At 36.5% G+C, this 26,984-nt stretch overlaps 1 protein-coding gene across 1 annotated transcript; it reads left to right on the forward strand.

The window, feature by feature from the left end:
• Positions 1 to 2,911: 2,911 nt before the first annotated feature.
• LOC105499994 (fem-1 homolog C) lies at positions 2,912 to 26,470 on the forward strand. The gene is made up of 3 exons (XM_011772895.3): positions 2,912 to 3,290; positions 4,138 to 4,871; positions 21,692 to 26,470. Exons 2-3 carry the CDS (start codon positions 4,328 to 4,330, stop codon positions 22,999 to 23,001), a joined length of 1,854 nt encoding a protein of 617 aa, XP_011771197.1. The 5' UTR covers positions 2,912 to 3,290; positions 4,138 to 4,327; the 3' UTR covers positions 23,002 to 26,470.
• The last annotated feature ends 514 nt before the right edge of the window (positions 26,471 to 26,984 follow it).

Below are 26,984 nucleotides of genomic sequence, written 5' to 3' on the forward strand. Positions count from 1 at the left end.
CAGGTGTGGTAGCACATGCCTATTGTCCCAGCTACTTGGGAGGCTGAGGCTGAGATGGGAGGATCACTTGAGCCCAGGAGGTTGAGGCTACAGCGAGTTGAGATTGTGCCACTGTACTCCAGCCTGGGCAACAGATAGAGACCCTGTCTAAAAAAAAAAAAAAAAAAAAAGTAGTTGGGTCTATAAGGAGTTTTGTCATTATATCAATGTCACTTAATTCTTTGAACTCCTTCTAATTGATATCAGTGAACTTTAGGTAATACTTAGTTCAAAGCAATTATTTGGAAATCATCTGACTTGCAAAAGAATTTGTTACCCAGTCATTAAAAGTATACACTTTCTAATATAGCCCAGTGTTTTAAATATATAAAGAATTGGCAAAGATTGCTGAAGCTTTTACAACCCAGAGCAATGCCTGTACAATTCTCAAATGTCTTTCCTTTTACAAATTGGGAAATATACAGCTATTGTGAAAGAGTTGGGAAATGAGACACCTTGACCACATTCCTTTACCAGCAGATCAACTTTAGGAAAGAACATAGGTGTAAATCGAAGATTCAGAAACTGGTAGCCTTTTTTTTTTTTTTTTTTTTTTTTTTTTTAAATTGTCAGAGTTTCTTTCTGTGGCCCAGGCTGCAGTGCAGTGGTGTGATCATGGCTCACTACAGCCTTGATCTCTCCAGCTCATCTCAGGTGATCCTGCCACCTCAGCCTCTTGCATGCCATGCCCCACTAATTTCATGTGTGTGTGTGTGTGTGCGCACGTGCATGTGTGTGTGGAGTTGGGATTTCACCATGTTGTCCAGGCTGGTCTCTAACTCTTGGGTTCAAGCAATCTGCCTGTCTCAGCCTCCCAAAGTTCTGGGATTACAGGAGTGAGCCACAGCAGAAACTGGTAGCCTTTAAACTAAGTGTCCATCTATCCCTTAACAATCCCATGGGGGATACAGAGCTCAGTTTGAAGATGGCTGATATGAATGTTTACATCTTATTGAATTAGATGAGAGAGACAGGTCAGCTCAGATTAGGCCTTGGTTGGGACACTGTACACTGGTATCTGTACCCTGGGGGAGAGTATAGAACTGTGACATATGCTGGGGATAAAACAGCCAGTCCTCTTGGTTGGTTAATTTTTATGGATGGTCGATCTTATCCTTTATACTCTGTTCTTTTATATTTTCTTCTCAGTGGCAATTACCTTAACTTTGGTTTTGGGAATCTGATGTTGAGTGTAGTCTGATATTGACTACCTAAGGGAAACACTATGCTAGACTTAAAAATTAAGACTGTAAAATCATAAGAAATGTTTAGAGTATAGAAAGGAAAAGCAAAATATATAGTTGTATGAAAATTATTTCAATTATGCAAAACTACATAAACTTCTGAACACTACAATATACAAAAATAAAGTTGTGATTTTTTAATAAATGTTTTTCATTATGACTTCTAACATAATGTTATTGATTACATATGCTGAGGGTCAGACTGCCTACTGTAATATTCTATTTCTCCTAGTGGTACTAAAGAATTATGCGAGCTTAATTAAGTTCCCTCAAACAAAGTGATTGAAGGTCCACTTCACTCTTGAAGGTCCATTTTCAAAAATTCTGTTTTCTCATCAGGATTCATTATGGGCGTTATTCCCCAAACACATTTAAACTTTTTAATCCTAGTTTAATGCAACCTAGGACTTAGCATCACAAATTCCAGAGATTTATCAACTACTGTATGAAGAAGTAATTCTTTTCATTCATATATATAACCTTTTTAGCTTTATTTCCCGGTTTTATTATTCAGAGCTCAAGAACTTGATCTCATTGACTTTACATTGCTCTTAAGGTTTACCATTTCTCGTGGCCTTTATATTTTTTAGAGGCTACTTTAAAAAGAGAGTCACGTTTGGCAGCCTCCAAAACTAATCTCATTTCTGAAACTTTGGTTTCCTCTGTGTGTGTTCCGAGGTGTAATTATGAGCTTGGTAATTTCCAGGGCCCACTGTAGGGGTCTGCGTGTTTCCTAAACAAAGGAATGAACACACAAGACAACACAAGACAAGACAAACATGGCGGCCGCCTCGAATGGCCTGCTCTGCTTTATTTTATACAGTTGTTTGTGGAATGTTACCAAGTCACAAGACACATTGTTGTTTTTCTGACCTTTCCCTGACTTCGTTTGCAAGAGCAGGACTTATGGGGAACACCCTGCTTCCTTTGCAAGAGCAGGACTTATGGGTCAGGAACACCCTGTTTGGGAGCACGTAGTCCTCTACAGCCCACCAAAGTAAGGACAGAAGACTAGTGGAAGAGCCTTCATGTGTGTGAGGGTAATACTGGTCCCCGCCCAAATTTGAATTTTAGCTCCCATGATTCCCATGTGTTGTGGGAAGGACCTGGTGGGAGATAATTGAATCAAGAAGGCTGTTTCCCCCATGCCGCTCTGGTGGTAGTGAGTCTCATGAGAGCTGATTGTCTTATAAGAGGTTTCCCTTTTTGCTTGGCTCTGATTTTCTCTCTTGCCTGCTGCCATGTAAGACGTGCCTTTCCCCTTCTGGCTTGATTGTGAGGCCTCCCCAGCCGCACAGAACTCTGAGTCCATTAAAGCTTTTTTTCTTTATAAATTACCCAATCTCGGGTATGTCTTTACCAGCAGCGTGAAAACGGACTAATACACTTCCCTTCTGGAGGCTCTGAGATGGGATCGAAAGATTCCCTAAGGGAGCACCCCGAAAATCCGAGTGGAGAGGAGCCAGCGAGATCTCAGAACTCCAGCTGCCTCAGGCCGCTTTGATGGGCGCAGATCCGCCCCCTCGCAGCGCCCCGCCCCCCGGCACGTTGCACGCAGGCACGTCCTTCCAGCAGCTCACGGCCCCGCCCCCGCCCCCGCCCCGTCGCCCCGCCCCGGCCGCAACGACCCGCCCCGCCCCTAGGCGGTTGCTGGCAGCGGCCGCCGCCCTCCCCCGGCCCAATGGCGTGGCTGCACAGTCAGTGATGTGAAGCTCTGCTCAGGCTTGTCCGGCCCCCGGCTCGCAGTCCATTACACCATCAGTCGCAGCAGTAGCTGCAGCCGCTGCAGCCCGAGCTGACTGAGAGGGCGGGAGGCAGCTCGGGTGGCGGGGCGGGGCGAACAGCGCGGCCGGATTCATTCCTGTGGGGCGCGGGGCATGGAGGAGCTGTGCGGCCGCAGGCGGAGCAGGGCGGCCCGGGCGGCGGCGGGGACAACGGTTTCCCTTTGAAGGGGACGGCCAGAGCCCGAGTGACCAGCGGCGGCGGGGAGGACTAGTCTCCGGGCAGGTAGTGGCGGCGGCGGCGGCCTGCCAGGGCTCGGGCCGGGGCCTGAGATGCCCGCGGAAGGCCTGGGCGGGAAGGAGGGCGCCGGGGGAGCCGAAGGCGGGCAGCGGGCTGGAGGCCACAGGCTTGGCCCATCGGGAGGGGGTTGTGGTCAACGGAGGAGATTGGGGAGGGGGCTGCCGTTGTCTAGAATAGGGAGAGGAGAAGGTTGTGTTGGGGCGACTGTGGTTTGAGGAACCTGCGGATCATCCCTTGGCGGGGGGTGAGGGGTGATCAAAACGGGGCGGGCGAAGTTAATGACTAAAAGGCAGGCGGATTTCCTGAGAGCCGTGAGTAGTTTTAAAGGAAAGAGAATCTTTCGGGGCAGAGTTTTGGCCTTAGCCGAGGTTTGGTGTATCCGACCTTTTTGTTCCTTCTCGAAACCCGGCCTCAGTGAGGCCTTCCAGCCTGGCGCCCTTGGCCAGCTCGCCTGCAGTTGCAAGAAAGAGAAACATTTCTGAACCCGAGTCTCCTGCCTCTTGCGGTTGTACGCTCCCTGGGCGTGTGCAAAGCAAAACTAGAACAAAGCTTGGCTGGTTAGAGCTGGAGGCGAAAAAACGGGCTGCCTGTAGTGTTTAAATTTTCCACACATAGAGGAGGCTGCCTGCGACCAGAACATTTGGGTCTCGGTGTGCCCTTCTGTATTTTTCTTTACCACCTTTTCTTTGGGGGTGGGAGGTGGGGTGTGGTACGGAGTAGTGCCTGAAGTATAGGTTTTATTCCTTTCTTCCTACAGAAGTGGAAATTAAGAAGTGTTTTGCCTTCTTCTATAGAAAATTAAATGCTGCTACTTTTTTTTTTCTTTCTCTAGTTTGGTGCCCTGGTTGTCAGATGTTGGAAAGCAGTAGGACGGAACATACTGTGTGTGTTTGTGTATCCGTTCTGGAGTGCAGCAATTAACATTGAACTTTGGTTCCTGTGCCTCTTGCCTGTGTCGATAGAGTTAAACTGGAGCTCTACTTCGAAAGATAAATAAAGTACAGCCTCTCAACTGGACATAAATGGATCTAAAGACAGCAGTATTTAACGCAGCTCGGGATGGCAAACTCCGGCTTCTCACCAAATTGTTGGCAAGCAAATCCAAAGAGGAGGTTTCCTCCTTGATCTCTGAAAAAACAAATGGGGCCACGCCACTCTTGATGGCCGCCAGGTATGGGCACCTTGACATGGTAGAATTCCTCCTAGAGCAGTGCAGTGCCTCCATAGAAGTTGGGGGCTCCGTCAATTTTGATGGCGAAACCATTGAGGGGGCTCCCCCTTTATGGGCCGCTTCTGCAGCAGGACATCTGAAGGTGGTCCAGTCCTTGTTAAATCATGGAGCATCTGTCAACAACACGACTTTAACCAATTCAACTCCTCTTCGAGCTGCGTGTTTTGATGGCCATTTGGAAATAGTGAAGTACCTCGTAGAACACAAAGCTGATTTGGAAGTGTCAAACCGACATGGGCATACGTGCTTGATGATTTCATGTTACAAAGGACATAAAGAGATTGCTCAGTATTTACTTGAAAAGGGGGCAGATGTTAATAGAAAAAGTGTTAAAGGTGAGTTCAGCTTCTTTGTTTTTCTCAGCGTTTACCACTTATTTTCAGGAAGTTTGATACATAATTGTAAGCACTGGTGTTGAGTAAACCCACATTGACAGACCTGTTTTGATAGGTAAGTCTTCCAGTATGACTTTGTTGAGTGTTTCTCTGATGTTTGGTAATACATTGAAAAAATGTGATAAAAGACTTCTGTTACTCTGTTAAGCAGTATTTTCTCTCTTATTTGGAGTAACTTAAAATTCTTGGGAAATGGGTTTCCCCGAAGTTACAGATCATGTTAGTAGTAGCCGTTCTGAGCCTTTAGGCTTATACTTAATCTACTTGGGAATATGGTTAAGTGTAATACGTTTTTCTTAGCTTTTTGTTGTCTTGTTTTTTTGTTTTTTAGAACAACCTTGGAGTAGAAACTACTGTAGTTATTGAGTCATGGTCTTGTTTGTTCTAGGTAGTCATTTCACTTCTGACAGAGAAGGCTAGGCCAAACTGACCTGGAAGGATTAATATCAGTGGAAAGGAGAAAATCTGTTCCTTTATTCTATATTTGTTTGTAGTCAATAGATAATCCTTTTATAAGAACATGCATTAAATATAGCAAGACAGAAAACACATTTTTAAAACTGCTTCAATACTGAGTGTGAAAAACAAGGACTAGATTAAACAGATGTGGATTTGTTGGCTAGCAACAGTGTAAACACCTTTGTCCAGAAGAAGGGCTCCGGTTTATGACTGTATAATTTTTGTTGATTGTAATAAACTAAAAGCAGGGAAAAGTAGTTCAGAATTTTTCTTAACCCTTAAAAGCAACTGTCTTGATAGCATAATTTTGATACATGAAAACCTTAACTTTCCTTACACCAATCTATTTATACGACAGCAAAATAATTCACTACCTAATTTTTAAAAGCTATTAAAATTTAAAAGTAGCATATAGACATGTTAAAAAAATCAAACAGTGTAAATTGGTTTACATTGTTGGTTTATATTTGAATAAAAAGTTTTATTCCTGATTTCTAGATGTCTAAGGCGCTGACAACCACTATTTACAGTTTTTTATGTGTCCTTTTAGAGCTGGTCTATGCAAATACAAGCATACTTGTCTATGTACAAGCATACTTGTTTGTGTAGCCTTCCGTCTAGTGGTTGATTACATACTTTTCTATCTTTATTTATTTTTCTAACCTTGGATGTCATTCAACTCGAACACACATACCTACCTCATTCTGTTTCATGGCTATACAGTATTTCATTGTATGAATGTACATAATTTATCTAGTCTATTGGTTGATATTTAGGTCACATCCAGTACTTTACTAATATAAACAATGCTGCTGTGAACATTCTTGAACAAAAATGTGTCTTAGGTTCTTTTCTCACTTGTGTGAGAATAAACTGTAGTATAAATACCTGTGTTTAGAATTGCTAAATCAAATGTAAATGTATGTACATTTGCAATTGTGATAGTGTCTGCCTTTCAGAAAGGTTAAACCACACAATTACGGGGCACTGTATAGTTACTGAGCATATTTACTGTAGATAGTGTGATCTTTTATAAAAATGATACAAGATCATTGTGATTTTTCTGAATTTTTTTCCCAGAGGAAGTGTAAAAATCCCACAAAATCCCAGTACTCAGGGATAATACTTCCAAAGATACTTCTGAATTTTGTGTACCGATGTATGTATGCAGTTTTATATGCTGTTCTATAACCTGTTTTTAGCTTAATAAATGTTTAACATTACCAATTATAGCTCTTTAATTTCAATAGCTGCACACTCTTCTACTAATGGAGTTTTATGTTGCTTCCAGTTTTTCAGTATGATAAAAAATGTTTCTGTAAACATTCTTTCTAATAAGTGTTTTCATTTATTCCTGATTATCTTTAGAGGTGGCTTGGTAGATCAAATGACAGCATGGGTTTTTTTTTTTTTTTCTCCAAACAATTATTCTTTTGAAGAATGCTTGTTTTAAGACAACAAATTACTGCTGAACTAACCACGTTTGAAATCATGGCTGCTTGTTTAGGTTTGTTGAATTTTTTGTTTCTTTGTTTTGGGCTTTTTATTCATCAACTTGATGTAGAGATTATTGATAAACTCATATTTAAATCAAATTGGGATATGTTTTAAACTCCTATGCTGTTGGAGAGATGAGAACTGGTATTACTTCCCTTATATTTTTCAAAGCTTTATATACTTATGGAGATATATATATGAGATAACTCTAATATAAATAGCTCATATTTTTTCAGCATTTTCTCCTGAGAAGCTGCGAACAGTATTTAACTTGATTACCTTTGAGCTCTTTCAAAAGAATGTTCCTTTTATCACCACTGTCATCTTTTAGCCTTATATGTGAGGGTATGTATGTTCTCTCTTTTGACCAAACTAATTCTAAGTCATTTTTTCCCCCAGTGTTAATATCTAATATGTATGTCTTTTAAAAAACTACATATAACATGAGAAAACAATTTCATCCCAAAAATTGTTTTCTAGTAACCTCAACTTTTTACACATACACATGCATATAGATATTGTCACTTTATGTGCAGAATTTTTACCTTTTCATGGTATCTTTTAATTTACATAGTGATTCTTCATGAATGTTGGGGGCAGATTAAAGACCATGTGCATCCTTCTCCACTCTGATCCTGAAGCTTCACTACTCATTCTCTCATTGGTTTTGGATTTTTTCCTATGGGTTAATGGTAACAAAAACAGGAACCAATTGGAACTAAGGCAGGGACACTGGAGAAGGATGTGATATAGTGGCAAGAGAGGATTTTCCCCCACTTTTTTAGCCCCATTCAAAAAGTAGAAAAGATTAATAAAACTAGAGTTAAAATAGAATAATTCCTTAGGACACTTTGTGTGTCATTCACTGGAAATGGTTCTGAGGAAAGAAAATGTCAATACATTGTGCTTGGTCTGCTTAAAGATAAAATGCATGTGACTTCTACATTCCATTACTTTTAAACAGGCGTTGATATTTGAACATATTATTTAACCTCTTTTCATTACTTTTTAACAGGCTGTTGGCATTTTGAACATGTTTTAACCTAAGGTGGAATTCACTAATTGAGAGAGCAGTAGTTGAGTCCCTCAGTGTGCCAGGCTGTTAGACTTAGGATATACAAAGAGGAATAAGACAAGATATCCAGTCCTTGATTCCCTGCTCTTGAAGAGCTCATGGTTTGATTGGAGAGACAGGTTCATAAGCAGATACTTAAACCACAGTATGGTAAGTGCAACAGTAGTGCTTTCTTCTATTAGATATTTGGAAATACCTTATCCCCAGCAACTTATAACCTGAGGGGACAATGGGTTTCTTTTCCCATGGCATTCCAAAAGGGGAGAAAATCTTTGATATATTTAGGAATACCTCTTCAGTTTAACAGTCATAGCAATTGAGTTTTGAGACAGGAGTTGTTCCTATTTAAGAATCTAGACTAAATCTGAAGTGATTAGGTGAGTCCTCGGAGCTATCACAGTGATCTCAGCGCTTCATGGTTATAGTCATCTTTGGCTTCTTTTGGTTCTTTTGTTTGTGTTTTGGGGTTGTTTTTGTTTTTGTTTTTGTTTGGACTTAGAACTTTGCAGATCCAAAGTGAAGTCCTCTTCAGTGCCACTTTAAACCCTAATTCTAACAGAAATTGAGCAGCTAAAAGTTCTTGATTCAGTACTACAGACCAATAGAAAACTGTAGGCTCAGATTTGGAGACTGGCTCCGGAAGACACTCTGTTCTCATTCATCAGTCAGTTTAGATACCCAAAATAATTAAGTAAATTGGTAATAAGGTAATTAACATGAACTTTCTGTAGGCAAGGCATTCTGTGGGACATTTTGGAGGTGATGACAAGACACGAAGTGTCACATTTTTAACTTCTGAAGGAATAGTATAAGTAATCCATGCTGTAGGATTTTAGAGCGAGTGTACTGACTAGGAATGCTTCATGGAGAAAGTAGTAGTTAAACAGGGCCTTGAATTTTGGGGTTTAGATCTACAGACAGTTTGCAGTTTAGATCTGCAGAAAGTTTGTTGGGATGTAGATCGGTAGAAGGGTTTTGGCAGTTTTGCAGGTTTAGAAAATGGCATAAGGAAAGGCACATTGAATAATATGCTTGGAGGGTCTAGGAATTGGAAAGTAGGCATATTTGAACTAAAAGGCACTCAGGGCTGGATTTTAAAGGACATTTAATCGAGGTACAGGCGTTGGATTTTATTTTTCATGCCAGTGAAAGTTTTTCAGGAGAGGACTAACTGGAGTGGTTTGTTTGCTTGCTTGTTTTTAGAGAAAACTTAATCTAACTACATTCTACTACAACATTGTGACGTCTAACTGCATTCTACTACCTGGTCTTTGAGGCTAAAGACCTGGTGTTTTTATCCCATGCAATAAGAAGAGTATCTGGCCCTAAATGAGCTTGTTGAGTGGAAATGTTGGATTTAAGAGAGGAAAGATTATAAGCTCCTTGATGGCAAGCACTATGTTTTATAGGCCTTTCTGTAGGGAAATAAATACATGCATGAAGACTTGAAGTAACAAAGGAAGACAGTAGTTGGACAAAAATGAGTAGCACAGGTAGAATATAGGGGTTCAGAAAAGGGAGAAATCCATGTAGGCATGTGGCAAGGATAGCTAGCATTAAAAGGGTTTGAGAGAGCTAGTTCAGACAGATGATTTGCCTTTTCATTATGGAAATTTTCTAACTTACACAGAGAGAAGACATTGAACCACTATGTATTCATCATCTTACTTCAACGATTATCCATTTGCTAAAGTTAAAAAAAAAAGTTTCTACTTTCCTTTTGTTTTCTATAGTAATTTAAAGCAAATCCAAGGCTTTATGTTATTTCTCTCTCATAGAACAGGCATTTAGAGTATAGATGTATTTTAGTCAAGGAAATGCTAAAGAAAAATCTTATTTAATTCCCCACTGTAAATGCACAAGAATCTCAAATGAGAAAATCTCCCTTGTAAACTAAAAGCTGTTGGTATTCAGATGACTAAGATAATGATTGCTGTCATTTTAGGTTATTTTAGTATACTTTAGTACTATGTGAGTGTTGGAAGCTTAAGTTCTCTTTTCCTTCTTGACTTTGAAAACTCTTCTCAGCTGTTGGTTACCTCAGCACACCTACTTACAGAGAAAAATAAAAGGGGGAAGGGAGGGACTTAAAATTATACTCCATAATATATCTATATTTATTTTGATTAAGCAATAATGTTTAAATAACTTTAATTAGTTGAATTCATGAACATTTTAATCCCAAATTATGAAGTTACTCTTGCAAGTTGTTCCATGTTCATTCTTTTCCCTCTTGTATCCCCTGGCACACTTTTCTGTGTCCTTGGGAAGAATTGATATCCTAGTTGGATAAACTAAGCTGTAGATGGTGTGCAAATTGAGTTCAATAGGGAAATATCCATGTGGTCCTTTGTCCCTGGAGATTGGATTTTGAACTGTGAATCCTCACAGAATTGAACAGTTTGGTGAGAATGAGTAGATCCTGAGCACTACTGCTGTTGATATTGTTGGTGGCAGTAACATGAACTTAAGATAGAAGTTATGTTTCACTTACTGGCCTTCGGATACAATGTGGTTCCTTCACTGGTTCATTTTTTATCAGATTTTCATTGATTGATTGATAAAATATGTTTGTTTGAAATAAAATTCAGGAAACCCTGGGCATCACATAGATTTATGCTGTTGAGGCATCAGGAATATATGTGATGGAAGATAGAAATGGAAGAGATAGGGAGAGACCCAGATGAAAAAGTCACATGGATGCAAATCTGATCAAAACATGTCTTCCTTCTTTTTTTTCCTCCATTTGGGAAGAGCTGTGATTGAATAGGGAGTCTGTGAACTAGAGGACAGGGAATTATAATGTTGAAGTTTTCTGTCATTTGAGTTTTGTACACATAATTAGTTGTTTTTAGTCCTCATCCCTTAGCTCCAGTGCTCTTAGCCTTGAAAATTCTACTTAACATCAAGACTCATTTCAAATGCAATTCCTCATCTTCCTCAGGTTATAAGAATGCATCTTACCTCTTTGGATGCAGATATTTTTTAGCATTTAACTTTGTCGTAAGCTCAAGGACCTTTATTGTGAAATGTCTGTTCTTTGCCGAGTGCCTTATACAAAGAATTAGTGAAAGAAGGGCACATAGTAGCCTTGGCACAATTTATCTTCTTTTTTTTAATTTCCTTTTTTTTTTTTTGAACTTCTGTTCTTGAGTATCTCTCATAATAGACTACACATGGGGGAGAGAAACTTCTAAGCAGAGAATCCTTCTAGTGCTCCTTTGATACCCTAAGTTGTTTTTTTCCTTCTATCCCTTATCCCCTCCATCAACCCACACCTATTAGTTATTTGGGGAATAAAATACTTGGAATCAGCATTATTGTGCAATTGAACCACACACCCTGTCCTCATCTTACAAGTGGACCACCTCTGTACTCAGCCCCACCCCAACTACAAAGTTGAGGAAGGAATGGGTTGGTGCCAAGCATAGTAGGCTGAAGAAAGAAAGATGAGGATTTTTTGTGTCTTTCCAAATAAATCTATTATAAGACCTTCTAATTGTGGCTTCTATCAGTCAAAACTTATACTTTCACCAAAAATACAATATTTTTATTTTAATTGGATTTTTAAAACAGCTTTATTGAGATAAAATTCACAAAATCACTTAAAGTGTATACAATTCAGTCACTTTTTAGTATGTTCAAGGGGTTATACAACCATGACAACTATCAGCTTTTCATCACCCCTGAATATCATTTGCAAATATTTTCTCCCATTCTGTGTTTTTTTTTTTAATGTTTTTGATGGTGGTGTTTAGACCAATTTGGATTTTTATTCTACAAACTGATTTTTAAATAAATTTTTGTGTCACTTATATGATGTCTTGCTTAAACAAGAAAATTGTTAGGAATAGACTGCAGGATTTACTGGTGCTGTGCCTTTTACTATGCGGGAACTTTTCCATGGATGAAACTTTGTATTCTAATTGTAAAACACACCCATTCCTGCTTTGTCATATGGTTAAATTTAGAATAAAGAGGAATGATACAATTTTATTTCTGTATGGTGTAAAACAGGGCTGTGACTTAGCCCTCCATTTAAATTTATGTTCATGGCCGGGCGTGGTGGCTCAAGCCTGTAATCCCAGCACTTTGGGAGGCCGAGGCGGGCGGATCACAAGGTCAGGAGATCGAGACCATCCTGGCTAACACCGTGAAACCCCGTCTCTACTAAAAAAATACAAAAAACTAGCCAGGCGTGGTGGTGGGCGCCTGTAGTCCCAGCTACTTGGGAGGCTGAGGCAGGAGAATGGCGTGAACCCGGGGGGCGGAGCTTGCAGTGAGCCGAGATCGCGCCACTGCACTCCAGCCTGGGGCACAGAGCAAGACTCCGTCTCAAAAAAAAAAAAAAAAAAAAAAAAAAAAAATTTATGTTCATATGACTTGATATTGCTATTAGATATATGAGCTATGTGGCAGGTATCCATTTAGCAAACAAGAAAATAAGATTCTCTATTTTCTTGCTACTGTAGGACCAGCAGCATAGGTATCACTTGGATCCAGCCCAGATGATCTGAATCAAAATCTGCATTTTATTATGATTCTCTGGTGATTTTATACATGAAAGTTTGAGAAGCACAGCTTTATTTGACTTATTCTAAACACACACACAAAGCTTGAAATACATGAGGAATTTACAAACAGCAGAATCTACCAAGTTGTTATTGCTAGAAAAAGCAATTTAAATTAAAGACATTTTGTGTTTGTTAAATGTGTTGCAGTCCTTAGGAGGACATTTTTGTTTTTTTAAAAAGAGCAGTAAATTCTGTCTACTCCATGAGGGTGGTTTAGCAACTGACTTCATCCTGGTGAATCTTGGCAATTTTATCCAAATTGAGATATTTATATGTTATGTTGAAGCTCTTTTATGATTTAGGTGGTTGGTTGGTAACAATCACTGGCCCTTGTCAAACTCAAAACATTTGGTTTGGACCCAGATAATTCTTAGACCTCTAACTAGTTCTTTCTCAAAATACAGCTATGTTTTTGGGTTACCTAATTTGAAAAAAATATTGATTCTATTCCTAGGCACCTAAGCTTCACAGTTGAACATGAATTTTTAATGTCTTACTCACCTGCTATTAAAAGATTACAGGTGTCTTTAAAATTAACAGCAGTGAAGATTGGCACTTCAGATGCTTCTTGAGGAATACTACCATCCTTTAATGCATGAGCACTTACCATAGTTTCCTGACCTTAATATTCATCCCAGAAGCATCCCAGTGAAAATGGCACTTTTCATTCTTCCAGATTTTCTTAGCATTGTTTTTGTGTTAAATTATGAATTTGAAAATTAATATATTTGTATCATACTATTTTAGCTTTCTAGAGAAATGCTTTAACAGAATTAATACTTAATGTTGTGCCATTAACCTGATTTCTAAGAAATGCCTATATTTAACAAACATGTCTTTTGAGAAATCATGAAAATTTTTTTTTTTATGAATTCAGTGCCAGAATATTTTTTTTCTCCAAATGAACTTTTTCTTAGGCATTGAGAATTGTTTAATATAATGTGTTTTTCTTTTTCTGTTCTTTTTTTTTTTTCTTTAGCCAAAGGTAAATTCATTAAATTTCATTGGTGCATATCCTTAATTTCATCTCAGATGCCTGGTAATATTTACTTTTGAACTTTGTGTTGTTTTATTTTTCATTGTCTTTCTCATTCTGAGAATTCAAAAAGAAGACAAGATGTGGAGATGGAAAATCTTTGGGAAGTACGATCACTGTATTATGGGAATGTTTTTAAAGGGCCTATGTAATCCAGGGAAAATTCTTGAGCTGAATCTATAGTACTTGGCATGTATTGTTATGCACCAAAACTTCAAAATCAATTATGTTACCTAGCAAAAAAGAAAATATGATTTTAATGATCTTTGGCATGTTAACAGCACGTACTAGTTACAAGACCCTGGTAACTCACTTTTTAAATTTGGCTTGTTATACTTTTTCACAAAAAATTACATTTAATAATTATAGCATATCTAATACTTGAAACAACTGACATAGCAAAATATTTACAGTCAATTTTACAAACAACTGGTTATCATTTTGTATAGTGCTTATACATAGAAAGCCAGATTAATCTCAGAAACTGAAACATAGATATGTCATGAAAGAAAATAAAGTTTATAAACAGATATGAGAAAATATTCTGTTTACCAAGGAATAGAGGTAATATAAATTAAAAAGTTAATTTCAGTCGTAGAAAGAATACTATAAAGTGGAACTTTAAACAGTTGTTATAATCCCGTTGGTAGTGAATTGAAAATGTGTATTAAGCCATCACACATTTTTGATTCTATTTTAGCTAAGCATTAATTTTTTTTGTCATTTGTTTATTGACTTATTTACATGCAATAAAATTCATACTTTTTTGTGTACAGTACTGTAATTTTTGACAAACATATACTACTCATTTATTAAAGGTAAGAACAAAAATGTCCTTCATGCTCCTTTGCATTAAACCCCTCTCCCAGCCCCTAGCCCTTGCCAATCACTGCTTTGTTATCTGTCCTTATAGTTTTTTAGGCATTAATTTTAATAGTAAAAATTCTGAAGCAGTGCAGATGTCCATCAACAGGGAAATGTTGATGTAAAGTATGACATGTTCCCTTGCTTGAACTTTCACCATAAAACCATTAAGAAGGATTATGTAGAATCTGTGTAGTTACAGAAACTATGCAGATGATGTAATAACACATGATGGAATGCCCAAGATGTAGGTGAAAAGCAGGAAACAGTTATATATATACTGATTATAACTTTGTCAAAACATACTATATAAAAAGATTTGGAGAAATGACACAAAAGTTATAATTGATTTAAGATCATGCTTTTTTTTTTTTCTTTTGCCTCTGTTTTCTAAGCTGTAAGTAATGCTCTAGGCTATAATTAAAAAACTTACCTTTAGGGCCTTCCAGGGCAGAACAGTGTAGTGGTTATACACTTAACCTGTTAGAGTAATTAAAAAAGATCTCCTTCTAGGATATAACTTTTTGAACTTATTTTGTTTGCAAAAGCTAAGATTGAATTACTTTTTGTGATATCAAATATTAAAAATTTAGAATCTACCTTATCTTTAACAGTGTGCTAATTGCTTCTGGGATATAAAAGAAATATAATACAGGATCCGTGTACTTTAAGAATAGACTGTTTAGGTAAGGACTTATTTGTGAAGCAGTAGCATTATACTATTATAAGGTATTCTAATAGTAGCTATGTGAATAATTATTAGGATGACTCGTATATTTATTCACCAGCTATTCTCACAATGATAAAATCGATATGATACAACCAAGAAAACCTCTTTAAGCAGTTGAAATTTCTAGTGAAATTTGAAGTACAAGAAGTTAAAATGGTAAAGAAGGAAGTGCATTTTAGAAAAATCAAGAACAGAGGCATAGAGGTAGAAGTGAACAGGGCTGTTTGTTCCTGGTGCTGGGAGAAGTACTTAGGATCGAATAATGTGAAGCATAAGCAGAATTTCTGCCTTGGGTGGGGGAGACGCAGACAGTGTCTTCTGGGGTTAGAGCAGGTTTGGCAAACTATGACCCAGGGTTCAAATCCAGCCCACCCCATTTCAGTACTGCCTGAGAGCTAAGAAAGGTTTTTACTTTTTTGTAATGGTTGAGAAAGACATCAAATGAAAAATATTTTATGACACATGAAAATTACATGAAAATCAAATTTTGGAGTACATAAGTAAAAGTTTTGTTGGAAAACAGACATGTCCATTAATTTAACATACTACCATAGCATATTTCATGGTACTTGGCAGAGTTTAGTGGTTACAACAGAGACCTTATGGCCTGGAAACCTAAAATGCTATCTGGCCTTTTACTGGAAAAGTTTGCCAGTCCCTTAGTTAAATGCACAGTGAATCATTCATTCCGGAGATAATGAGAAATGAAGTTAAAGAGATAAGGTAGGGAAATATTTGTTAGTCTTTTAAAATCCATATCCCTGAATATCCAATATTAAACTTTACTTTATATAATGTTTTCTGAAACTATAGATTTCTTCCTCATTGCTCTCTCCACATAGATAGTGCTTTTGAGAATCAATGATGTAGAATTTTGAAGGCCATCTCAAAGATTGTCTGCTTTTCCTTAGAGGAAGTGTGAAAGCTTTCTGAGTTGGAAAGTGATGTGACTGGTTGAAGTTCTATTATGAGGTTTGGTTTTATATTAGATATAATTTATTCACTGAGGTTTAATATGACTGGCATTTAAAATATGACCTTAGAAATGAGTAGTACACTGAATTGGCAGTTGGGAGACAGGAGTTTATATTTTCCCACTAAATTCTCTTTTCTATTTGCATGTAGAATGAGTTTATCATCTCTACCTTGCAAAGTTATTAATATAAGATTAAAAGGGGGCAACAGTTAAATAAAATGTAGGAATATAAAAAAATGCTATATTCGCATACTTGTCCCTTTTTTTCATTAATTTTTTTTTTACTGTTTGCTTTTACTTTCTCTTACCGTTTTTTCTTGTAACTTCTTTATATAGAAACTTAGCTATTTTTTAAGCCTTTCTTTTTATCTAATTTGTTATTTAGTGTTTTTATTACCATCCAGTTAAAAATATTTTCTGATTTTCATTGGGCTTGCTTCTTTGACCAACGAATTATTTAGAAGAGTATTAATAATTCAAATAGGTTTTTCTAGTTATCTTTTTATTTTGGATATCTAACTTCATTCGTAAGTGGACTTAGAACATACTCAATGACTTCAGTCCCTTGACAGTTGTCGAGACTTGCCTTATGGCTGAGAATATGGTCAGTATTTGGACATGCTCCCTGTATCCCTGGGGGCAAAATTGTTTTCTATGGTTATTGATTGCCATGTTCTTTTATTTATGCCAGTTAAATGAAGTTTGTAATGTTCAAATCTTTATCCTTGCTGGTTTTGGTCTTCTAAGCTGAGAAAGATATGATTAGATGTACTAATGTTTGCAGATTTGTTTGCTTTCCTAGTAGTTCTGTCGATTTTTACTTTATGTAACTTAATTCTATGTTATTAGGTGGAAAGTTTAGAATTGTATCTGTATATTTTGAATTTTTTAACATAAAATATTTCCTTTTGTTGCTAATTATGTATTTTGCATTAAAGTCTACTTTCATATTTTAATATCAGACAGCTTCTTAATATTTAGTTTTTGCAAAGGGTATTTTTTTTCCCAACCTTTCATTTCTGAAGATCATTTTCTACCCATATATTTAAGGTGTGTCTTGTGGGCAGTTTGTCTTGAGTTTTCTTTGTATCTTCAGTCTGACAGTTTTTGTCTTTTAAGTTTTTGTCTTTTCTTTGTATCCTCAGTCTGACACTTTCTTTTAAATGTTTAAATTAAACATTTAGTTTACTTACATTTAATGTAATTACTGATATTTTTGGATTTTCATCTCCTGGGTACTTTTCTGATTTTTATTTGCCCTGCCTGTTTTGTATTCCTTGGTCTTTTTTGCCACCTTTTGGATTATTATTTCAATTTTTTCTCTATGTTAGAGAAAATATAGTTATGTGCATGCCCTCTATTATTTTAGTAGTTATTCTAGGTAGCATTACTTTGACTTATCAAAGGCTAACATAAATTTCTAATTTTATATCTTTACAATAAAAAGATCTTAGAACACGGTAACACCAATTACTCTCCTTACTGTCATGGTATTGCTGTCAAATGTTTCATTTCTATGTATGTATTTCAAGCCCTACAATATATTATTATTTTTAAAATCAATATTTATTTAGATACACTCACAAATTTACCCTTTTTGTTGATGTTTTTGCCTATATCTCCAGGCTTCCATGTGGCTCATCTTCCTTCTGCCTAAAGAACACCATATAGTATTTAGATCTGCTGGTAATAAATATCTTAATTTTTTCCGTTTCATTTCTTTCTCTCCTGAAAGGGTTCTTTATTTGACATTTATTCTTGATACGGGTATAGAATTCTAAGTTGGCAGTTACTTTTCTTTCGTGCTTTTAAATACCATTTCATGTCTCCTAGCTTCTGTTGTTCCTGATGAAAACTTTGCTATAAGATTGTTGCTCTTTTATAGGTAATTTCCATTCATTCTCTTGTTTTAAGATTTTTCTCTTTGTCCTTAGTTTTCAGCAGTTTTGCTGCGTTGTATGTCAATGTGTTTTTCTTTTTATTTATCCTTCTAGGAGTTTGCAAAACCTACTGAATTTGCAGTTTAAGCTTTCATCAGCTTCTGAAAATTCTTGGGCTTTATCTTTTCTTAAATATTGCTTTGGGACCCATTTTCTTCCTCTTGAATTCTGGTTTTGAGTATGTTAACAATCTTCTGACATTGTTCCCTCTTTCTCTTACAGTCTCCATCTTTTCTGTTCTTTTACCACTCCCTGCTTCTTTCTGTATATTTTCATCTGACTTATCTTCCAGTTACTAATTTTCTATTCAGCTGTGTGTAAATCCACTTTTAAAGCCACCCACTGAGTTTTTCAGTTCTAGAATGTCTACTTGAATTTTCAGTTTCCAGTTTTCTGTTGAATTCCCAATTTTAAAAATCTCCTTGAATATGCTAAGCATAGCTATTATTTAAAAATCTGTATTGATAAACTGCACTATCTGGGTCTCCTGGTGGGCTTTTCTGTCAGCTCTTTATTTCTGTTGTTTTTTATGTTATGGTTCCTTATTTTCTTTTCATTATTTTTGATTGGATACCAAGCATTACATATGAAAAATATAAATAATTTGAACCCTACTATGATAATATCTTCCTCTAAATAGTATTTATATTTGCTTCTGGCTTTTAATTATGTATACTAGCAATCCTGGATTATTTTAATTCAATAATGAGATGATCTTAAATTAGATTTAAGTTTTTGTGATAGCTAGTCTATTTGCAGTTAACTTTAACTCCCTAGGGTTAAAGTTGGAGCTTTAACCCAAAGTGTGGGGAATTTTCTAAGTTCCTTTCTTAGCAGGCTGTAGGCTCCATTTTTCCCCTCTATCCCTGCAAGGCTGTCAGAAGTTCTGCTCAGTTAGTTATTCAGCTAGCTCTTCCAGAGTTGGTGGAGGCCATTGTGGGAAAGCTGCCTCAAGTTCTGGACTTGACCTCTTTAGTTTTTTCTTCTTCTGCATATTGTACCCTTGTTATGTCTTATCCTGTCAAGCAGATTTTTAAAAATACATTTTTCAGCTTTTTTAGTTGTTAGTGGGAGGATGATCACGTTACAGGTGTCTCTGCCATTACTAGATGTGAAAGTCTTCCTTATTGTTTTTTTAAAGCTACTTTTTTTCTCCTGGTATGTGGGTGTATTCAGAATAAATATATTTTGTATTTTTTCAATAAATATAGAAATATAGTTCATTAAATTGGCTTTTGCTACCTCTTTTTTTTTTTTTCCAGAGGCGAAGTCTCGCTTTGTCACCAGGCTGGAGTGCAGTGGCGCGATTTCCGCTTACTGCAACCTCCGCCTCCCAGGTTCAAGCGATTCTCCTGCCTCAGCCTCCCAAGTAGCTGGGACTACAGGCACGTGCCACCACGCCCAGCTAATTTTCATGTTTTTAGTAGAGACAGGGTTTCACCATGTTGGCCAGGATGGTCTTGATCTCTTGACCTCGTAATCTGCCTACCTCGGCCTCCCAAAGTGCTGGGATTACAGGCATGAGCTACTGCGGTTGGCCAGCTTTTGCTACATTTTATTCTTGATTTTGTGCTACTCTGAATAGAGAAAAGTGTCATCTAAGCCATTTCTTTATATTCAGATTTCTCTTATATTGCCTATTTCTTAGAAAAACATGGGGAATAGTAGGGGTCCTCAATACAAAAGAGTGTTTAAAATATACTTGGTATAGTAGTCATGTTTAATTGAAATTATTTTAAACAAATGAACATCGATAGTCAGAAGGTCTGGGCTCTTTCAGTGCTTGGTTAGCTTACTCATTGTTAAAACATTTTATCAAAAACATTGTAGACCATTGAAACCTTGGGTCAGAATAATTATATAGTCCTTGTAGATATCATAGAAGACTAAACAGGATAAACTTGTGGAAGGACTCAATTTTTCATGTAATAACTTGTTTTTTTCTAACTTTAGTTACAAAGCAGATTTATTTGAAGTATTCAGGTTTAAAATACTTTCTGGTACACATGCTGTGTTGGGCATTCCCAAAGCTACCCCCGTATTTGGAGGTAACTCACCATACAACTGTACTTATAGGTAAGATTTATTACTGTAACGTCATAAGGACATGCAACTGAATTATGAGGGGTAAAGGTGCAGGTGAGGTGTAGAGAAATCTTTAGGTGTTTTTATGCTTTGTTCCTCTCGTGAGGGGTCACATAGAGCATATTCTTCCCCAGTAATGTAAATACATATGTGTCTGTTTCTACCAAGGGAAACCCATGACAGACCCAGTGCTAAAGGTTTTTATTGGGGGGTGGTCATGTAGGTACCCTTTGCCTAGCTCATACCCAAAATTTTAGACTCCCAGAAAGAAACCAGACATTCAGCATAAACTGCATTGTTCATACAAACAGTTTAGGTACGGTGAGACACCCTTATCATTTAGGGAAAGTTTTAGATCAGTAGAGAGAACTGTTTACCAGCCAGGTTCCCAGCTACCAGCCGAAAGTCCAACTTTGCAAGAAGGTCTTTCTAAGGATAGCAGTCTCAGCCTGCCATGCTACCTCTTTTCTACAGACATGCCTAAAATGACTGACTGTTTAAATTTTATGTAAACATTGTATGTAAATAGCAGAGATCAGCATGATAATTCCTATTATGACGATTAGTAAAATGTTTATCATTAAACTTAGCTGAAATACCTGGTGTTTCTGATCTCTTAATATGTATCATACAGGCTTTTACTAATGTGCCAGTGCCGGTTGTCAGTTTTAATCTGTGTGTGGGAAGAAAAGGACAGTGTTAGAACGTTTAGTACAGCTATAAAGAATGTTTAAAAAGTTAAATTATAATAGGAAATAATCCATTATGAAAGGACACTTCAGATATCTCCTTTTAATGTTCATATTGAACCACCCACATATTTTTTAGATTCCGTGGATTTGTTTTTCTTATGAGAGCTTTTTGGGGAAAGTCCTTTGTTACCAAGAATTTTGTCTAAGATAGTTGAAATTAACTTGGCAATCAGAAATAAATATTGAAAAAATAATTTCTGAGTCAAAATGAAGAATCTTAGATATATTAAAGACCAGTCTGGCCAGGCATGGTGGCTCATACCTACAATCCCAGCACTTTGGGAGACTGAGGCAGGAGCATTGCTTGAGTCCAGGAGTTTAAAACCAGCCTGGGCAACATAGCAAGACCTGGTCTCTAAAGAAAAAAAAAGACCAATTCCTTGTTTATAAATGTGGAAACTGACTTGGAAGTTAAGTGACTTGTCAGTAAAATGGTGAATAGCTGGTTATTTGTATTCTATCCATTTTTAGGTCATAAAATATGCACTTTAAACCATTAATGAAAAATACCAAGAGACCATGGATTAGTCTGAATTTCTTCTGGTGACCTTGGATGTCTTTTTATGACTAATTTGGTCATGTCATTTATTCAACAAGTTTAGTATCAGACACTAGTTTTAGGTATTGGGGGAAATTTTTTTTCTTGTCTGTAAACCAAGTATGTCCTACTTAGGAGCTTAAAGCTGCCTGCTTTTTAGGTTCTAAAGTGCATATACATATTACATTTTATTTTGGTCCCTCAATGTATGTTATTTCTTTTTTTCTCTCTAAGGTAATACTGCATTGCATGATTGTGCAGAATCTGGAAGTTTGGACATCATGAAGATGCTTCTTATGTATTGTGCCAAGATGGAAAAGGATGGTTATGGAATGACTCCCCTTCTCTCGGCAAGTGTGACTGGTCACACAAATATTGTGGATTTTCTGACACACCATGCACAGACCAGCAAGACAGAACGTATTAATGCACTAGAGCTTCTGGGAGCTACATTTGTAGACAAAAAAAGAGATCTGCTTGGGGCTTTGAAATACTGGAAAAAGGCAATGAACATGAGGTACAGTGATAGAACTAATATTATTAGTAAACCAGTGCCACAGACACTAATAATGGCTTATGATTATGCCAAGGAGGTGAACAGTGCGGAAGAGCTAGAAGGTCTTATTGCTGATCCTGATGAGATGAGAATGCAGGCACTATTAATCAGAGAACGTATTCTTGGTCCTTCTCATCCTGATACCTCTTACTATATTAGATATAGAGGCGCTGTCTATGCAGACTCTGGAAATTTCAAACGATGCATCAACCTATGGAAGTATGCTTTGGATATGCAGCAGAGCAATTTGGATCCTTTAAGCCCAATGACCGCCAGCAGCTTATTATCTTTTGCAGAACTATTCTCCTTTATGCTACAGGATAGGGCTAAAGGCCTGCTGGGTACTACTGTTACATTTGATGATCTTATGGGCATACTTTGCAAAAGCGTCCTTGAAATAGAGCGAGCTATCAAACAAACTCAGTGTCCAGCTGACCCATTACAGTTAAATAAGGCCCTTTCTATTATTTTGCACTTAATTTGCTTGTTAGAGAAAGTTCCTTGTACTCTAGAACAGGACCATTTCAAAAAGCAGACTATATACAGGTTTCTTAAGCTGCATCCAAGGGGAAAGAATAACTTCAGCCCTCTTCATCTGGCTGTGGACAAGAATACTACATGTGTAGGGCGGTACCCTGTTTGTAAATTTCCATCTCTACAAGTTACTGCGATACTGATAGAATGTGGTGCTGATGTGAACGTCAGAGACTCGGATGACAACAGTCCCCTACATATCGCTGCTCTTAACAATCATCCAGACATCATGAATCTCCTTATTAAATCAGGTGCACATTTTGATGCCACAAACTTGCACAAACAAACTGCTAGTGACTTGCTGGATGAGAAGGAAATAGCTAAAAATTTGATCCAGCCTATAAATCATACCACATTGCAGTGTCTTGCTGCTCGTGTCATAGTGAATCATAGAATATATTATAAAGGGCATATCCCAGAAAAGCTAGAGACCTTTGTTTCCCTTCATAGATGATAACTTGACTGTATTTTAGCACTGTTAAAGCACGAATTGGTAACAGTTGTTTCATAAATGAGCACTGTTGTGATAACACCAGCATTCATTTAGCTTGATTGATATCATCGTGCTCTCATTGGCTAAAGCATTATAAGCATCAAATTTACAACATTGGTTTCCCAGTATTTAATATAAATATACCATATAATATATTGTTTGTGAATTATTGAGAAATGTAACATTCAAATTTCTAAAATTGTCTGCCAAAGGCTTATTCATTCTGGTTTTGTTTGCTGTTGGGTGTTTGCGGCAGAGTTAACCATTTTTCCATGGTGTCTTTATACTTTACTGGTTTGTGAATTTTATACAATTGAAAGTCTTTTTTCCTTGCTGCTTTCTTCTCTTCTCAAGTTTCCCCCGTTTCTACTTTATTTTTTGTTCTAACCATTTCTACTACAGTTTTCTCCTTATGGACCCATGCTAGGTTGTACAAACTTTAAGGACTTGTTACCATTTGCAGTTACCATAAGTGCTTTATCTTCTCTATGCACAGGCTTCAACTTGACTGTTGTATGTTAGCATATTTTCTATGCAGCAGTTGGTCAACTTCAACTCAAAACACTGTTTTCTTATGTTTGTTACAAAGTTAATTTTTTGAAAGTACTCTGTAGCATGACAATTTTTAGACCTGCAGGTTAGCTATTTTAGCTCAAGCTTTTTTGTTTGTTTTTTTCTTCATTTTCTTCACATCTGAGGTTTCTTTCTCTAATCCACTGAAATTATTGTGTGCTAAATTTGGGAAACAGATCTATTCTAACTCATTAACCCAGTTGAAATTTAGGTCTGTCATCTTAATATATCATGCAGTAAAAGGAAGAATCTTTTTAAAGTGACCCACCTTTCATGCTGCTCCAGCATTGTCCTGCTTGTGCTGATGGTGTGATTAGGTGTAGAGAATTTGCTTAAATTTAACTTCAAAGTCTATCACACAGCTTAATGAGTCACATTGAAATATTCAGTAATTGAACTGCAAATCACTTTTAGTTACAAAAAGAGCTAAAGCATGTCAGTGGCATGATGCTTGCCAAGCCAGATCTAGGCATCTAGGATAATTAAGGTATTTTAGTACGCAATTTACTGCCATAATATCAAAGGTCAGTAACAGTGTTCTTTCTTTCTTCAAGCTTACGTATACCTTTAAAGATAACTTGCATGAATTACTTTGATTACTTTGGTCTCAATTATTTGTCACCCTAGTTAAACATGAAAGGTTGCAGTGCTTCCTGTTCCCTTACTGGAAGTTAGCTTTTTCTTTTCTCTTCCTTTCTTCCTTCCTTTCTCTCTCTCTCTCTCTCTCTCTCCCCCCCCCCCACTCCTTTCTTTCTCTTTCTCTCTCTCTCTCTCTTTCTTTCTCTCTCTCTCTCTCTCTTTCTCTTACAGATTTGCTAATGCCACAGAAAGGGCTCTTTTAACTTAAGATAAGTGAAAAGTACGAAAAAAGATTCAGGTAATTATCATTCAGCACTTTATTGTAATTCAGAATAAAATTTATGATGGCATATTTGCCCTGCATATGTCTTAATGAAGTTGTTCTGAATAAAAAGCTTCTTATTGATTTGAGAAAAACTCAGTTTACCTGTGAGTTTAATGAGCTGGATCACTCACTTGGATTTTTGTGTTGACATTTTATTCTGAGGGTTGATGTTACACTATTTAAGGCGTCATCAATGCAAACAGTCACATTAGGTTTGTCGTCATCTTTAATTAGTAAAAACCTTGTAATGAAGAGTCGTAAATAAGAGAACGTTAGACTTTTTGGTTAAATAATTGAGGTTTAATTTTTAAAAGATATTCTTACTCATTTGCTTGGTTGTAAATTTGATTTCACCATTAAGAAAAGCTAAATTGCATATAAATGAATGCTCTCAAACCTTTTGATGAAGAGGTTTTACTATCTCTTATCGTGGGAAAATTTGATGAAATATTTGAACTGTCACACGTATTAAGAATACTTTGTGATTTAAACCAATATTCTAGAAATATCAAATGTCAGTATTTTGAAATCATCTGCCTCTAACTTTGTGGTATAAGAATTATATATCAATAAGCTATTATTTTTATAAAGGAAAACTTTGCCATTATAGTAAATTACATTAGTTGATCTCGATAATTTGAAGATAAAAGATGACAATTGGATTTTTAATTGATTTAGTATTTCCTCCTACTCTTTGGGGGCTGGGTGGGAGGGCTTATATGCTCTTAGAGTGAGGCACATCTCACTGTTTTGCAGCTGAATTTGAATTTTGCAACTTCTGTGTAAAGTAAGGATTTCTTTAAATAGCATTTTTGCACCACTAAAAATAGATAACTTAGAACTCAGTCTTGATAACTGAAATGACTTATTTCACTTAGAATACATTTCTCCCTTCTCTGCCATCTCCACAAATGCCATTGGGAGGTTTTGAAAAACCAGTTCGTTTAATAGCTCACAATTGTCCCTGATTTTATTTTCTTTTAGGGAAAATTGTTTCATAAATGTGACACTGATAAAGCCTTTGTCAGAAAGTATTCTCAAAATTATGAGATGGATTATAATAAAATACTTAAATTTGTGTTATTTTTTGAACCACAGATGAGTACATTTAATAATGAACCAATTACACTCATGTGAGTCTAACTAAACTGTACACTGTAGCATGGTGTTATTGACTGGAGTTAATGTGTAAAGTTATTAACATTTCTATGAAAATACCCTTTTGGGGCCTCCTGAATTTTAGATGTTCCACTGTTTTGATCATTCCTGTAAAAGAAATGGTCATTTTACTCAGATGCCAGTCTACTTTATAAAGACAAGTGGATTATAGACTTTAAAAAGTCATTTTTCTTATTCATAAATCTGACAGGCATAAACTCAAATCAAAGATAATTTGGTGCCCGTTATGAATTTGAAGTTCAGTGATAGCTCACTTGTAAAGTGACTACCTGAATGTGTATAGAGACCCCGGTCTACTATGATTTGGGAAAATTGTTTAGGTTATATGGGAAAAGTAGCTCTTTAAAAATCATATTGCCCAACAGAAACCTTAGGCTGAATTTACAGGTATGATAATTTTTGTAATTAATTTTCTTAGAATTGTGCAGGCTGGATGAGATAATAACATACTCTTTTACACTGTAACAGCAGCATTATTGCCTAGAACTTTAACCATTTTAGGGTTAGATACTAAGGAAACAAACTAATTGGTCATCATCATTTTCTTTTTCTCTTTTTCTTTTCTTGCGTGTGTGTGTGTTTTTTTTTTTTTTTTTTTTTTTTGCCCTTCTGTATCACTAAACAACTAGTTTCCCTCCCTTTTGTCAGTTCCCATTGTGTGTTTTTTCAAAAGAAGTACTGTATTCGGATGCCAGCTAATAAATTGTCACACAATGGAAAATCATATGCCACAACATTCATTGTAAGGTTTAATAAAATTAAATTTGCACCAAATTTAAGTGTATTCTTATTAACTCTTAATACTTGATTGGTATTATTTTAATGCAAATGATAGTAGACTCCTGTTTCAGAAAAACCTAATTGATAATTTGTGGCCAGTTAAAACTTAAAAGATAGCATTTATTGTTAATATTTCTATGTAAGTATGATTTATGTACAGTTTATTCTAAATTTTTTTTCTAGTAGAGATCACAGAAACTAAAGATACGGGGAGACTTCTGTTGTCAACTGCGTAAGAGAGGGGATGCCTTTAATTCTTGTTTTTTAATTGGTTTGCTATGATCAGAAGTATATCATAAACATATTCTTATGAAGGCAAGTTTTATACATTTGTTTTCCATCACTTTTCGGTTGTAAAATCTAAGTAGTCCTTGTCTTTTTTTATGTTTAACTTACCTAATACAAAGAGCTCTAGTTGAGTCAGAAAATGAATTGGCTGTAATTTCTAAACTCTAAGCATAAATTGAAATCTCCAGTTTTATAGGTTTTTCACTTTTGAATTGTTAAT

The sequence above is a fragment of the Macaca nemestrina genome, chromosome 6 (assembly GCF_043159975.1).
Source record: "Macaca nemestrina isolate mMacNem1 chromosome 6, mMacNem.hap1, whole genome shotgun sequence".
In the NCBI taxonomy this organism is placed as follows: Eukaryota; Metazoa; Chordata; class Mammalia; order Primates; family Cercopithecidae; genus Macaca; species Macaca nemestrina.

Excerpts from the sequence above, each read along its gene's own strand:
- LOC105499994 (XM_011772895.3), top strand. The coding sequence starts at position 4,328 with ATGGATCTAAAGACAGCAGTATTTAACGCAGCTCGGGATGGCAAACTC. Across the intron at positions 4,872-21,691 it reads TAATAGAAAAAGTGTTAAAG|GTAATACTGCATTGCATGAT; the intron begins GTGAGTTCAGCT and ends TTTCTCTCTAAG.